Raw genomic sequence first — 17255 nt, 5'->3', positions numbered from 1 at the left:
TCCGTGACCTGCTCTGCACACTGTGATGCTGGAGAAGATGGATGCTCTATAAGAGCTAACCAGTTGGAGCCAAGCTAAGCACTGATATTCTAGATATTCCAGAGCAGGCAAAGTATTTCTAGTGGAAACACTTTGATGCCATTACACCAGGTGTCCTGATTAGCACATGTAAATTTTCAGTCACCTGTATCAGAAAGCTTAATAGAAAGGGAGGGCTGGCGGGATGTTCAGAAGAACATGAAATCTGTCCAAGGACACTGAAAGAGCTCAGCATGGGGGGACATCTGCCAGGAGCAGAGCTGCCCCTCTGCAGCATTCCGGAGGGAAGCGCCTCCGGGAACAACCRGCAAAGCGCTGGCACCACCAAGCTGTGACAAGCTAGCAGCAGATCCGCTGCTGCTGTGCATCCAGGACACGTCCTGGCCACAGGACTGCAACCGCCAGCAAAAAAAGGGGGGTTCTTAGCATTGACGTGGGGAAAATAGCCCAGCGGCATTAAAGCTGAGGTTGGATGGTAAATGAACAGCATTTCCTACTATACAGCTATATTGAATAGCAGGCAATTAAATTCTGTGGCCTAGAGGCCCTTATCTGTGTTCAGCTACAGTGTTTCTRAGCTCTAGAACGTAAATATATGGGGGGCGGGTTTCAATTCGATTTGAATTAAAACATTATTTCTTTGCTATATCAAAATGCCATAGGTATCCATCTCATTATCAATGTGAGCAATTACTTTATTCAAATYGTTTCCGAATAACAGTACTATTATTTTCTCCTCTCTATTCTATTTAGTCAGAAGCAGATGGATGTTATGTGACCTGGAAAACAGATGTGTTCTTTGAAATCCATCCATCCAGCTGCAACATCCAGCAAAGAAAAAAAAGACTCAAGCTGCACGATGAGTTTCAATCTGTAGTACATTTACAATTCTGGTGCCTTCTATATTCCTGTGTTCATCACAGCTACATGAAGTCATTGCTATCACAGCTATGGAGTGGATCTTTGGGTGAAAAAAACAGTTATACTGCATCAAAAGCAAAGCTGCTTTGGCTTTAGGAGAGCTAAGGTTTCTTAGTGAGTGAACTATTCCCTAGGAAACTTTCCTAAGAGTTAACATTAATGAAAGCGTAAACAAAAGACCCACATCACATTTATTTTGGATCATTTTAAGCTCTCTCTTACATCTGTGACTGCAAACCCATTCCTTACTGTGATTGAATTGGAAACCACATTATATGGTGACTGGGTATATTACATATATATAACTGAAAAAAAAAAAAAAATATATATATATATATCTTTTCAGAGGTCTCTTTATAGCACAAAGAAGAAATTGTACAACAGAGAAAAAGGTACCAAAAGTGGTCAGAGTGACCTTGAAGAGATCTGCACGTCCGAAGATCTAGTACCTACTTACATACTGCAAGATGATTCTTTTTCTGCTTCAGTTTATGCAGCATTAAAGGCAGAATTATAAACTAGGTATTATATTTTGCAAGTATCAGAAATTAGTGTGCTTGAGCACAAGCTGTTAACATTAAGTTATCTCACTGCAAGTATTTATGTTGGAAGAAAAATTTTAAGTACAGCTTTCATTCTGTGCGCTGCACTGTACTAACAGTTTTCCAAAGTTCACTACCACTCTTTTAATAGGTAGGTGTGCATTATTATTATTACTATAATTTTGAGGGTTGAGGTTTGTATCAAAACATATTTTTCAAAAAAAAAAAAGACTTYGAGGCAGAGAATATCCTATTTAAGAAAAACTATTTGAAAATATCATTGTAATATTTAAAAAATAAGTCACTGTAATATTTAAATTGAAAAAAAATAGCAGGCTGCTGTTGTTTTCTCTCTTAAGGCATAAAAAGTAATACAGTAAATTTAAATATATTTTTTCATATGTTCTTTAGTGTATTATAAAAAAATACCCCTTCATGATCCTTGCACTCACAGTAGCCAATTTTTCTCATTAATGTCTGCTTTACTTACATACTGTTCTCATGCTGTTTTGAAAGAAAGAAGACAAAGCAGACAGAAACATCTAAAATATAGCCCCAAATATATTTATGCACCATTACATTTCCCATATCCTGTAAAATGAATTGAGTGATTATATATAAACAAAGCCACTCTCATCCTCTCGCAAGTAAGATGTCACTAAAAATCTCATCAAGCTTCTCATTCCCTGCCGTGAGGAAATAGGAAAGTAAAGGAATCCGTCATGCAAAATGCCATGTAAATGTGCAATGCWACACAAACCTGAGCAGTTCAAAAGCAATTTCCAAGTAATGAGCCAAGAATATTAATATCTACAAGCGAGTCTCACCTTGAGTCATTTCACTCTTTCAATATTTCAGTAGCAGACTTATGTCGACATTATAAAGCAAATTCTTAAACCTAAGCTACTGTACATACCTTCAGTCAAGCAGCCCCATCTCCTATGTCTTAACTTCACTTATCATATTTGTGAACTATGAAGTCTTCTCAGAGATCATCCTCATCTCTTTTGAGTTCTAGTCTGAATAGTTGGCCATATACAAGTCCTTGATAAAATAAATTCCTCTACATAACTATCTAAAACATTCAACCCCAATAGTAAAACTAAAGAAATGACTATTGAAAGGATGGTTTTAGATCTTCAGATACAGCTAGGGGCAAAGTGTGTTCATCAGAATTTTGTAAAAAAAAAAAAAAATCTGGATAGCTGCCTGTTGCTTGGATGAAGAACATTCACTGCATATTTGTTCCTCCCACAGACCCCAAGGATGCAAACGGGTACTATGTATATTGTATCATTTTCAACTGTATTCTAACCCAGAGATATGAATAAAATGCTGTTCATTACACAAAGGGAAAAAGAAAGGGGTGGGGGGAGCTGGACTGGTTACACAACTCAGAAAGCTGAATTTTTACATTATTCTTTTTCTGAGATAAAGCCTGAATAGGAACATTTTCCAGGGAAATGGCGTCAGATATGGGAGAAACAGAAGTGCCCAGGGAGCTCAGTTTGTCTGCAAAATGAAAGTTCATATTTGAAGGACAAAGTAAAACATGAACACTGAAYTCAAATCTCTGCAAATTCCATTAAATTTGGCTTAATTTCTAATCTCCTTTTCAGACTCATATTTATTAGATAAGGTATWGAAGGGACATATATTTTGATGCAAAATTCTTATAACCTTCCCCCTTTAGAAGTTCAGATGCAAATTCCCCTGAAGATGCATGCAGTCRCCTGCTGCATATGAATGGACTCGAATACGGCCCAAGATATTATGCATGCAATATGGATTCATTTTTACCGCAGAGACATCATCCAACGACACTTCCAACACTCTTAACATCTTCAAAGTTTGCACTTCTGAACTTGTAGCCCAGTTCAAAACGTCCTACTTCAGAGCAGTATCTCCACAGGTCTTCCAAACCAAGCCCAATTACGACATTCCCTCCTTTGCCACTCCAGCTGTTTTTATTTTCCCACTGTTGTACTACTGAATAATAGAGTTACTCACGTTTAATCACTTACCTTTTTCATTGCCATTTGCATATTGAGGCGGCTTGTTTTTGTCAATGCTGTTAAAGCTCTGACTTCGCCGATTTAAGTTAGAAGCTCCCTGGACTTTGGTACTGCTGCCTGCAGCTGGCACCCTCGAGGGTCCTGGAAGCCTGGAATGGTGTAATGGGAAATCAGCTTGTTGTACGTAATGCAACACACAGGAGAGGCAGTATCAGAACATCAGGCCATAATTTAAAGCCAGCAACTGCATAACAACGATTTCATGTAAGCAACAATGAACAGCAGGGTTCAAATTAGTTAAGACTCAACAAATGCAAAAGAAAGCTTTGTCCTTACGCACACAAACGGGGAAGGGATGCTTTCTAGATTCACGAGACATGTAAAAAGATACTTTGCATTTGCCATTAACATTGCTAAAACAGATTCACCCTAACAAGCTATTAAAGTGCAAACCCAACTTTTAAGTATATCCTTTTTTTGGAGGAAATGTTACAGAAATTATCTAGAAACCACAGAAATGAATAGTTGGGAAACATTCTGTATATCTGGCCTAGTAAATACTTTACAGCTAAGGGTGTTTAGCATAAAAGCTGGATTTTCTTTTATCTCTTTGGTCATTTTTGGGGGTTATTGGCTAGCACATTTCTACCTCCAGAGGTTTATAAGCTTATTATTTTAAATTAAAAACACTAAAAACAAGCATTTTATCTGGATGCTACAGATGTGTGTATACCTTTTTGATATTAGAATAAAATGCAGACTGTACAGTTCATTTGTTGGTATTTGCTGCCACCAGCTGAGCCTTTCTGTGTGTGGTTATCTTAAAGGCAAAAATGTAGAATCTCTTGCCCRGCATGTGCGAGTCTGCCTCTTTTTCTGTCTGCATCAGTTCTCTGATGGAAGATTCTTTAATACCTGCCTACTTCCAACTTTCTGCAGCATCTTTGTGGGTAACCCTACTTCTTTTCCATTTTGTTATCTAATAGACAAAATGAAATGGTCAAATCAGCAAGAGAGTTTTACCACAGGAGAATATCTACCTTCTGCTCCTCACTGGTTACTGTAATGGGATAACGATTTTTACCAGAATTCAAACCATATCTAACATACAAATTGCATCAGAGTTATCAAATTCAGCTAGCGTCACTATATTGTGATGTTATATTACTGCATTACGACTGAATTATAGTACCAGAGGGGAGAGAAAAATCACGTTATAAAGGATAGCAAAATGCTAGCTTTCTCCAAACATTTTAACGCCCTGGCATATCAGAAATGTTCGAATCAATTTAGTGTCATTAGTGAACACACGTGAACAGCTCCGTATTCTCTTCCTTTACCAATTTAAGCCTCGGAGAGCTAACCCATTAGTTATTTTTATGGCTCGTTCTGGCCGCCAGCCTGCCCCGTGGTCTCTGCGCGGAGCCCGGAGCCGCCTGTCTCTCCTCTGCAGCTGGAGGCTTTCTAACCTCCACCATGACCCACGAGCTCCAGTGATCTTCTGTTCCCTGAAGAATGCACTAAAACAAACTTAAAAATCCATTTGCTCCTTCTCATTACCCTAATTTGACAGGCAGCAAGAGCCCTGAGATCGTTTGTCAAAGGTAATGAAAAAAAGCAACAAGAAGGCATGTGCAACACTAGAAACTCATCTGTTCTCTTAAAATACAAAATACTTCTGCATATATTCAGCATGCCAGAATTCGAGAACTTGCCACAGTAAGCACATTACACATGAGGTCATTTGCTCTACACACTTTCCAGTTTACCTCATTTACTGTCTTTTTTAATCGAATTCAGGTTTTAAATTGCTCTCGCAGAATCCTGTTAAGCAGCTAAGGAAATGCAAAGAGGAGAGTAACAAATAAGGGACAGGTCACATACCTCTGAACAGGCCTCGGAAACACTGCCACAGATWTAAAGTATTAGACAGTAAGACTGTTAAGCCCCAGACATGTTGAGCGTGGACAAGACAGGAGCATCAGCCATAAGGAAGACCTGGAAGTGCAGGTGCGAAGCAACCGTACCACGGTACAGCTCATCCCAAGCTCTCACCAGCAGCTCAGGCTGTGTTAGTACACCGCAAAATGCAATATTTAGGCTGGATTATACGGTTTAGAGTTCATTGCTCCCACCAATGAACTGGACAGCAGAACAGTGTGAGTCAGAAACCCCCAAAACTGCTCCCCTCTGAAAAAGGCCCGGAACAAGAGGAACCTTCGGAGCTCGGTGTCTTTTGCAAACCGGTTTGTAGATTTTAGTGCTCATGGAGGTGATAAACTAGAAGTGCTGATGAAATCTGAAACAGAATCAAATATTCTGCCAAACCCAAGCATCTCATTAGCAGGGACAGAGTGCAGGCTCATGGCGAAGGTGCAGAGGTCGTGGTTGYGGTTCATTTTTCTGCTTCTATTTTGCTTCTGTGTGGACTTGGCTCTGTGAACTCAACCTRTGTCAGGTGGATTTGTGATATGGTCAAAGCATCTAACGGGAATTGGGACAGATTCCCAAACTCCTTTTCACTTGAGCCAGAAATTACGGAGCACTAAAATCACCAACTAGTCCTTCACATCAGATGATGCTTCACATGCAGGATACAGAGATGCAGGATACATAACAACCAGAAATATTACTAAAATATTGTACAAATCAGCTTCTCCCAGTCCATATGAGGCTTTTCAGGGCAAAGCTCATTGCTGTGAAGCTTGCACACATAACATTAATACACATCATTTAATGTCTGCTTATGTCCAAAGGATAAAATACCAACAGGCATCGACTCACTTGAATATCACTAACAAGCAATAAATTAGAGATATTTAACTGACCTAGAAGTCTTTTTTTGACTGGTTGCAATTCCACTGTGATTAGACTGAGTTGCATATCTGGCTGTGAGACTGTATGAGAAGAAACAGAGAAATTGAATTAAAGAATTTCTTTGAATGCTCATAGAAAGAACACACTTATCAGCAAACTATGAGTTAATGAATGCAAATTGAACATGGATAGAAAACACAAATTAACTCGCAAATATATGAATTAATGCAACATGCAGATTTTTATGAGAGATGCAATGCATAGATTATGAGAAAATGGGTATTGTTATAACTTGTCTCATTTGCTAGAAATCATAGGAAATGTTGGCAGATGTCCATAGTGACTATATTCTAGCTTCATTAGCGCACAATATGATATCTGTCCATTTTGAAGTGTCAGTGCACTTCAAAATTTTGTGCTTGTTTTTGATTGCGCCTACGAGAAGTCCTATATGGAATAGGACATTGCTATTGGCATCTCCAGTGAAGCGACTGGGTTAGCGTTTGCTTTGGTACTTTGGTGCCAACTTGACTCAGAAGAATCCCTACCAAAGAGAGTCACTCTCCTGTCAGGATATCTCTATAGAAGGACCCCATTATAATTTTCCTTACTGTTACTCATGGCAGAACAGTATATGCATATGATGCATTACCCAGGCARATAAGCAGAGGCTTCATTAGGAAAGCCCTGACATGTGCTTAGATTCGCAGTTAAATTCCATAGGAAAATGCACCTTAGTCTACTCCCCGGCTCTCGTTTCTGAATGAAGAGAAGAAGCCAGCTTCAGAGGACAAGCTGAGCTCCAGGGCTAAGTGGTACATAYTCCACCTGACACCCCGCGGTGTGCCCTGTTGCTAAACCAGTTGGTGTACCTCTCTCTTCCAGGCATTTGCAGAGGGGATGTGCCAAAAGCCTGGCTGAGGGAATGCCTCCTGCCAAATCACTTCACTTCCTACAAACAGGAACCTCCCTTGGGAGCCTCAGGGCCCAGAGAAGTGTCTAAGTCTGGTGCAGTCACCAAACCTAAGTTCCTGTCTTATTAAGGAAGGGCAGGAGATGGGAGCAGGCAGCACCTGTGATAGGCACCATCTGAACAGGCCTCGTGCAGCCCTGCAGCCTCCAGTCCACTTCTCTGAGGAGCAGCAGAAGCTGCAGCCACTTGGCCACAATTTTACGGGGGCAATAAACACTTACATGGAACCCCTGGAGGTCCTGATTCCACCAGAAAGGTGCTGGGTGATGCCTGGCAGCCCCCTGGAGCAGACGGCCTGCACATAGAGCAGGTCTGGAGGGCCACGGATGCCACGGGGAGGCACCAACCGAGGGCAAAGTGAGACTCGAGCGTGACGTGGGCTCGTTGTTACTCTACCTATTCAAACCCCACTGAGGTTTCAACACTGCTGCTGTGACTGCCAATTACAAACAGCACCAGCGTGCAAAATTCATTAAAAATCAGTCCTAACAGGGCAAAAAAGGCACCAGCCAATATAAGAAAGCAGCATTTCAATTCCTTGACATACAGCTTCACCGTAACGGTGACAAAATGCTGTTTTAAATGACCACAGCTTCTCTGGGAATTCTAATAAATTATAATAGTACTGTAATGATTACAGTTTACGTATATTTATATTTCTATGGCCACTAGAATATCGCATTACCATTTCACGTAGAGCTGTATTTCTTAATAATTCCTGGACATACGAAGCAAATATGACACTTTAGAAAAGTTGCTAAATTTGTGAGTGGCTTGACATCAGATCTTTTGATATGATCTTCCTTTTTTTTTTTTTTTTTCCCCAGCATGTTTGAAATGACGAAACCAAGGAATATTTAGCTGGTTCTTTACTTTGACTAAGCAAAGAAGTTTGTGGAGAAAAAAAAAGGTATGTTTAAAAAAAAAAAAACAAACCCAAAACCTTAGTGCATAGATGTCATTAAAAGGTAAAATGATACACAGTGCAATCAACACAGACAGTGAGCAGAAGAACAGGGTGAATGGAGTGGGCCAGGGACTGAAGCTCTGCGACTGACACCCTGTACTGGGGCTCTTCTATCCTAAACAACGTTACACCGAAGTGGCTGGAAACTTCAACTCGCTCAGTGTCAGTGATGTTGCTGAGCTGCTGATAAATCAGCCCTCAGAGAGACGGCGCTTTGTTTTTTCTTTTTTACTTAGTAAGAACAAGAAGCTGCAACCTAAAAATCCCTTCTAGAATGGTATCCCTGTCATCCAGCTGCTAGTGGGGCTCCCTCCACCAGCAAATCCGTGGCACGCCAGGCTAGGGGCCACGTCCGGACTCGCCCGGCTCTCCTGAAGGGCGCTGCGGGCTGTGTGAGGATCAGCCAAGCACCGGCTCCGCTGCGCCTGCAGAATCTGGTTTGCCAGAGCGGCACGGGGGCCAGAGAGGCAGTTACCAGCTCAGGAACCAGGGCCCTCGATGCCTTTGGGTCTCCCCTGCCGGCCGGCACTGGCCATGCGGGTCCATCCGAGGCTGGAGCGGCCCATCCAGGGCTTGCGCGTGCTGCTGTCCCCATCCAGCCAGGCAGTCTTCTGAGGGTAACGTTTGGTGGCCAGGAAAAATAAACCTCTTGTGCTTAAACCCACCGTTTTTTTCTGCTTACAGATTGATGTAAATTTATAATAAATATGTACCTGCATTAAAGCAGCACAGTTGCAAACTGCAGAGCAGAAGTTCAGCACTACAGCATTTAGGACAGGGAAGGGTTTATTTACCAGAAAGGTGGGAAGGGGCACCTTGAAAGCGTCAGGTTCTCCGTTCTCCATCTCCCAAGACCCTTTCCACTGCCACATTCCCACCAGCACTCTCCTGTGTGCAGCACGGCCAGTGGCTTTAGGAAGCAAAGTCATGGGAGGCCATAAGGGCACATGGCTGCTGGCTGGGAGAGGGGAGTTAGAAACGATCCTAAAAGGTGTAGGGGAACGTAGGAGTCAACACATGCTACAGGCACTTAAATGCCTTCCTACAGAAAGTGAAGTGAAATGTTCAGCTGCAAGGGGCAGATAAGAACCAAAAAGACRAACTAGGAAAACGAGTCACTGCTAGACACCAGGCTAAACTGCCAGGAAGGTTTTCTGTCTATTCTTCTTCATTTATTTATTTATTTTTAATAAAAATTAGTGTGGTAAAGAAGCTCTTAGAAAGCATATATAGCACAGACAGCTGAAGGATGGAGCTCATGAACCTGCATGGGGCTCATGAACCTGTGGAGCTCATGAACCTGCATGCTCAGCAGGCACCAAGCTGAAAATAACCTCTTCCTTCAAACCCCCATTCACCCTCCCAGCATATCCTCTAGTTTTTATTAATGGTTTCCAAAAGTCCCAAAGGATCACGTTGCATCACGCTGTCCTGGGTGTGTGGCCATTCCCTGTGATGTTAAGAATTGCAAGGGGCTGCTCAAATGACTGCCGTGTGGTTTGTTAAAATTATGCAAAAGGCAAAGGGCTTTCTCGCATGCAATCGAGGTCTCTCTACCCCACTGACATGCATGAATTTTAATATGCACTTGCTCTGAAAACGTTGAAAACGTGCATTAACATCACTAAGGTGGCCGCACTCTACACCTCTTTAAGACCTGTCTGTTACAATGATCTTCTGATTCAAAAAAAGAAGTGTTTTTAATAAAACAGAATTCAAAAAAAAAAAAAAAAAATAAAATAAAAAAAAAAAAATAAAAAAAAAAAAGTCCAGAAAGTGTTGACTGTCCTGTGGACAAAATAAAAAAAAAAAAAATAAAATAAAAAAAAAAAAATAAAAAAAAAAAAGTCCAGAAAGTGTTGACTGTCCTGTGGACAAAATTTTTCAACAAACAAGCCCCGTGGCTGCATAGTTTGCATCAGCCTGCCTGTCAGACAGCACAGGAGATACTTGCCACAGGGATAGGGTGTAGAAGTTAAAAAGACTGAAAAAAAACACAAAGCCAAAAAATGTTTTTGCAAGAACACTATACATTTCAGATATTTCTTTTGTCCTTTTTAACTCACTCCTGGTTAATAGTTAATATGCGTTTTATATATATATATATGTATGTRTATATATATATAWAAATAACCTGTATATAAATCTGTGTACACACCCACCCATTAATTTTTTCTTATTCACAGGAAGAAATATCTACAGTTCGACCAGCTCCCAAGCTCATACCATGTCATCTGTTCTACATTAGGTGGACGTTTCTCCTTCCCGCTCTTTAGGCTTCTGGCATTTTATACAAGTAGGCTATAGCCAACCCACACAGGCTTGGAGTTAGGAGAAAAAAATGTATTTTCAATATAATTGTTTACCATTCATAAAACATATTTGAGATACTTCAATCTTGCATCAGCATTTATGTCCCTCTTGCAGAGCACAGAAACTTTTAATAAAAGCAGTGATTGTGCCTTTCTCCAGCCAGATCCCAGGATTTGCCATATAGATTTTCTTCTGAATTTAATGAAAGAATATGTGAAATCACAACACTAAATAAAAAAAAAAGAAGGTGCACCCAAACTATAACTTAGATGTACCCAAACTATAAAACTGAGATATTTCTTAAACTGAACTGCAAGTCAGTTTAAGTACATCAAACAACCTTTTAAAAGCCAGTACTTTTCCTGAATAAAGCAGCCAAGTGGATATCAGTTTGCTGCCAGTAGTAGGACTATGCCTTTAGGGACCAATCTAATGCTTTTATGACTTTATCTCCATTCCATTTATGACCTCCTACCAGAACAATAAGAGAGCAGATTATCTCCACGGTACCATATGCCACTGTTTTGTTTCACAGTTTGTTAAAAGAAGACGGTAGCAAAACTTTTCTCTCAGAGCAAATGCGAAAGAAACGTCACAAAACCCGAGGCTGTCACTCTTTCAAGTCTATACTTTGCCTTTTGGATCTTTTCACAGATTTCCAGAAAATTCACATTGATCAACACATCRTAAAATTTGGCTGGCATTGCTGCAGATCTGAGTTGGTGAAGTGTTTAACACGAGGCTTAAGGCTATCRTTACTTAGCAAATTAAAGTATGCTTGTGAGTCCTTTACTGGGCATTCCTATTTATTCTAAGATAGTAAAAATCCACGTACTATAAAAGAATTAGAAAAACTTTTGCCAACATTTTAGGTATGTGCCTTAAGCATTTTTTTTAAGAGCAGATCAAATCTCAAACTTATATACAAGTGATTTTCCTAAGATACCAATTTATAAAGGTGGTGAATCATCCACTTAAATATATCAAAAGTTCCTGTTTTCATTTCTACTTTCCAGAGGCCTAATTTCTATAAACAGCAAAGCTTGTCTCTATTAAGGCACAAGCTTTTTAATTTTTCATTAAAATTTTTAATTTACAACATTTTTAATTTTTTTTTTCTCAGTAAAGACAGAAGGTCATCTTCCCCACAGCAAAGTGGAATGTTATTCCATCAACAGATATTTGCAAAACCTCAATATGCAGACTACCACATTTGTTGCACAATGTCTGTGAAAACATTAAGAGATAAAATACGCAGGAAGGACAAATAGTAGCAGATAAAATACCAGTATAAATATGAAGCTAACACTTCAATAGATGCCTGAATGTAAGAAAAAGACTGTGTCACACATTTCATTTTTTGGTTCAAAACCCAGCTATCAAGCAATAGTTAGGAGATCAAAGGAGATCATTTTGCTTCAGAACAGGTAAGAACATGAAYACAAGAGAAAACACAGAGCAGAATAATCCACTATAACTTACATTGGACATTGCATTTTTTCTATCTGTCATATACTTGAATGTATATGCATACTCCAGTGTTTGCAAGAAATGAGAATTAAATAGATGCCAAGCTTGAGAAAGGAAAAAGACACATGGTCAGAATTTCAGCAGAAGGTATTTGAGGAGAAAGAGAAGAATTAATGAAGTTGTATCAAGGAAAAAGAGAAAACAAACTAGTTATGCCTAAGGGGAATACTCTAAGGCAAATAAATAAAAAGTTGGATTCAAATGCTACAGAGATGAACTGAAAACTTGTCATTAAGTTCTACATGTCCAAGTGAAAATTATGGACAAAGAGCATCAAAATTGAATGAGTGGCAAGAGAGATAAATGCCAGACAGAACAAACATATCTGAAGTGCATAGATTAAATTTACCACTAAACCGAATTAAAACAATCTTCTGAAAGCCGTAGGAGCAGACAAGGAGAAAGGACAGCAGCCACATTTTGAAATGCAAACACAAAAATAAATCTTTACATTTTTGAGCAGATGGCAAGGTAGTTTACTAACAGAAGAAATCAACATAAATATGTCATAGGTTCCTAAAGAAAATACTCAGAGGAACATATGATACTTCGAAAAGAAGAACTGAAGAAAATAAATACCATGTAAGGATAGGTGGCAACCAGCAAATGACATTTTTTCAGGATGCATCCCACAGATTTATGTAAAAGGTGAAAGATAGGAGCAATTTTTAGAAGGTTGACAGTTGAAAGTCTAAACAAGACATGAAAAGCTTAAAAAACCTTAAATCTAGTGAGAATTTATGAAGTACTTTATAATCTACATCTTTGTATTTCCTGCCTGTTGTGTTTTCTTACAGCTATAGAAAAGGCCATTTCTTTTGGAAATGGAAACTGGCTTTGGAAAAATCTTTTCTTTCATTTTGTTAAACTAAAGGTAATACTTAGACCATAGCTGACCTTCTCCTCCTGGAGAACATGTGAATCATATGGTTGTGGTACAGGTAAGAGGTGTGTAAAAACACATTGCTGCTGTTACGTTGCACTGACTTTTCCACATGAAGGCTATTAGAAAGCTCACCATCATAAGGTGGCCCATTTTTGTAATTTCTAAAAGTTTCTAAAACACAACAGAAGTATTTCTTATGCAATTTCCAGTAGAACTGGTTCAGTTTGCATGCCATTTCAAAATATATTTTTTTTTAAGAACTGCATATAAAACTCTGACCAAAATATTAATACTTAGGAGGCACTGAAGACGTATTTTTTATATATTGCTCTGTAAACATATCATAGTCATGACCTAGATTAAAAAAAGAAAGGTGCAATAATGTCTAGTACATACTGGCAGTTACATAAGATGTGTAAATGAATTTGGTAGCTGTGTGGGAAACAAGGGGCATTGGGAGGAGAGCTCACACTTGCTGATAACCTATGCAGTTTTACCACAGGAACCAACCTCTCATTTATGAAACTCATCATTCTTGAATATAATGTATTTGTTTAGGTACCCATTTAACTGATTTAATTGGTGCTGAAGTATGTTATATCGCAGTTATTTGGGCTTCTGAACACCAGAGATGAAAGAATTCAAGACCCTGTTCTCTAAATGTGTCTTCATTGGGACGCAAAAGGATTGTCATGGCTGTGTCTTTGAGGAGCTGAATGAACAGGAGCCCAAGGTGTTCCTCAGCACCGAGATACAGCCCGTGTAAGGAGAACTGAAACCCACGTAAGGAGACCCACGTGCAGGGCAGGCATTAAGCAATGCCGAGCACGCTGAGTTATCTCCCAGGCGCTCATACACTTWTCAGATTAGGCCCATACAGCTGGTTTGGACCCCTGCTACACAMCASAGAACAGAAAGAGGAAATAAACCCYYTTCTAATTTTTCTCATTGGCAGTTTTTAAATGATAATTTTATACCAGGAMAAGCTGCATACCTCCTTTTCTTCATTCAAAGCAAGTATGTAGGAGCAGGAGAGCTAAAGTTAATTGCTCTCCTTTCCACTAAGCAAGAGCCAAATATTGAAGATTTTCATTTTTTAGCCTCCGTCAGTCCAAGGCACCTGGTGGGTGCAGCGTGCGAATTTGTATTTAACCCTCAAGAACACTGAAGCGATGGCCTTTTATTCTTAACTCGGTGCTACCAAGACTGGAATATGGATTTCCATTATTCTGCGAAGGATCTAGTTAAATTTATAATCGCAACCACTAAATTTGCATTCCTGTAATAATTCACATGGCACAAGCTGTGTATCCARTCTGCTTCCTTTCTTCCCCTAGTACTTCTGAGAAGGCAGCAACATGAAACCCAGCTCACTACATCACTTACATAGGCAGCCGCCTGTAGAAACCAGCCACCTAGCTTTGTTTATGCGCCTAGGAAAACCAGGGTGCTCTTTTAATATAACAAATTTAACCAAATCCATCTGGACCTCAAGCTGTGCTCATCATTCCTGTACGTGATAAAATAGTTTGTCCGTCTCGGGGAATTTTGCTGACAGCTTACTGAAACCAGTTACTGCCTAAGCCATAAATGAGACAGAACTTCTTTCATCCACATGTGTTTTCTCTTAGTATCTGGGTGGTTGAAAGATCACCACTGTAGCAAGTTTAGATGTATTGCTGTGATAATGGAATCCACTAGCAAAGTGAAGCATAAAAATATAATGTAACCATTGTTGTCATGTATCTGTACTGACAGATATAAATAAGGCCACCAGCACTGTATTTTTTCGTACTAAATCTCAACGCAGCAACCAAATTCTAACTAAATAGTGATGTGCCTACCTCACATTTACTCCCATCGTTAGTCATACAAGAATGTAGGACACTTTAGGATGAAAAGACATCAGAAATTGCTTCTAAAACCTCCACCTACCTCAAGTTTCTGCTTATTATTTACCACAGATTTTTMCACTAATTATCCAAATCATTTTAAGGGGGCTGACGTTTAGGGTACTAATTTATAACCTCCCATAAATAAGGCATRCTCCTTACAGTGTAAATTTACTTGACATTTATTAACTTCCTTATTCTTTCTCCATTTGATTTGAAATGTAGCCGTTGTCCCTAGACTTGCACATAGGCCAATGACTCTTTCATGTCTGGAATTCTGTTCCCTTTAGATGAGCACAAGTTGCATGATTTGGGCCTTGGTTATTTACAGATTTCATAGGACTGGGAATACCTAGAAATGGGAATCACAGCACTTCCATCAGAACCACTCTCTTAAATCAGATTTAGTCTCTAACCTGGCCTGTGCAAGGACAAAATCTGTCTTTGTCTTCCGTGGGGCCTGCATGTTTCCACATCTGTATCCTCAATTATTATCAGCACAAAACAAACAAACAGATCCACATACTTTGGGTTAAATGAATGATTTCCTGTGTATCAGGATGGACCATGGATAAAATTTTCAAATCCCATGCTGTAAGATTAAGCAAAATGATGACTTGTTCATCGCAGCCATCTGACCTAAACTGATTACAATTATAAATTGTAATCTTTCCAAGTTCCAAAGTACAAATTACTTGAAGTTTTCAAAACGTAAAAAGTCTATAAGAAGCACACACCCTTTCCAGTAAATATCCTTTGGTTTTGCTCACGCACGTGCGCCCACACAAATACTTTCAAATGGATATAACACTGCAGAACGGCAGGTCTAGCCCAGGGGAAGTTCATGATTCTTTCAATCAAATAAAGAGAAGCTGCATCTGAACTGGGTTGCACTGCCCTCTACCACCCATGTAAGAAACAGAACTTCTTGCATTTGAAAATTTACTCGAGTCAGGGCTGAACATTTTGTTATTCCTAATAAAGATGAAGGTGCCTTTTCGCTACCTGCTGCCATGTCTATCATCCCACTTTTGTGATTCTATGGAGATCCTTTTCACTGTTCTTTCTCAAGCACCCACAAAAACTTGTCCTAAGTATTAAAAGACCACAGACCCAGTCAGTGGAAAATAGTCTCTATTACATATATTTGCCAAATATTTTTTCAAATATATGCCATCACTTATTTGCTGATTTACGTTTTCTACGTGCCAAATCTTTTTGCAGTATAAAATGTTTGAAAACAAAGCATTAAGAATTTTTAAGTACACTCCAAACTGCAGCAAGTTAATCAAGAAAGGGAGGAATATCTGCATGATGATCTACAATAACAGTCTTAAAGATTAAAATTTAATATGAAAGGACAGAAAAACTATTTTCATCATCACTGCTTTGGAAAAATCATGAAATGAAGCTGTGACACAGCTTAGCTTTTATCAAGATATCATAGTTCATTCAATGAAAGAAGAAGGTTTAAGTAGTAATATTAATTTAAATTTTGTCCAAAATATTTAAGATTCTCAGGTGTCCAATGGAGCATCCATACATGCAGCCTTCTAGGCCATAAATACTGAGGGAGGAGCACAACTCTGTATTTCACATAGACTTAACACTTCAGCAGCCTGAGTCTGCTTCTACTTACATCAATAAAGGTAGACCTCACATCATACATCATAGGCCTTGCAAACTTCAAATGCTTAGTACATCTGTATGTCACATTGTCTCCTTCAGTAGTTGCTCCTGAGAGGAAAGCTGCCATAAAAGCAGTCCTATCATATACCTGGACGTCACTCTAGGAATGATATAGGCTACCTGTCCACATTCTAAACAGCAAAGAGTGGGCAAGATGAATCCCATCATCTTATTTTATGCATTTCTCTTCCTTCCTTCCTTCCTTCCTTCCTTCCTTCCTTCCTTCCTTCCTTCCTTCCTTCCTTCCTTCCTTCCTTCCTTCCTTCCTTCCTTCCTCCCTTCCTCCCTTCNAAGCTTTTCTTTGCTCATTATCAGCCTAAAACTTAAGAAGCTGCTCAGGAACTCATTTTGAATCATTTTCTGAAATGCATGCTTTTTATGGGGAAAAATATATATATAATTAAATTACTACTACAAAAAGAAAGGTTGCTGAGACCACTATAGAGAGTCTGCATGAATTAATGCTTGCATATACACAGGTATTTGTGGACGACAAGTTTTTCAAGTGTAGCAATTTTCTAGAAGAAAGGGACATGCTCTTGTATGCCAATTTCTTAATATTACTTCAAAGTAATGGCATGTTTCAAAATAATGAACTAATTAATGTTCTCTTTGATACCAGCATTTCTATGTCCTGGATTTACTTATTCTGCAGAATATTAGAAGAGTCT

At 39.3% G+C, this 17255-nt stretch overlaps 1 protein-coding gene across 2 annotated transcripts in view; it reads right to left on the bottom strand.

Annotated features, from left to right (window-relative positions):
• NAV3 (neuron navigator 3) overlaps positions 1-17255 on the bottom strand; it is a 247832-nt gene that overhangs the window by 129824 nt on the left and 100753 nt on the right. For both annotated transcript variants that reach the window (XM_026040972.1, XM_026040973.1), the window contains exons 6-7: positions 6346-6414; positions 3527-3666 (exon numbers count right to left, since the gene is read on the bottom strand). In XM_026040972.1, the coding sequence (XP_025896757.1) occupies positions 3527-3666; positions 6346-6414 (209 nt within the window). The remainder of the gene's footprint in view (positions 1-3526; positions 3667-6345; positions 6415-17255) is intronic.

This window comes from Nothoprocta perdicaria, unplaced genomic scaffold, assembly GCF_003342845.1.
Source record: "Nothoprocta perdicaria isolate Ctin4 unplaced genomic scaffold, notPer1 scaffold_272, whole genome shotgun sequence".
Taxonomy (NCBI): domain Eukaryota; kingdom Metazoa; phylum Chordata; class Aves; order Tinamiformes; family Tinamidae; genus Nothoprocta; species Nothoprocta perdicaria.
Note: the sequence above shows the minus strand (reverse complement) of the source record. Positions and strands in the feature narration are given on the sequence as shown.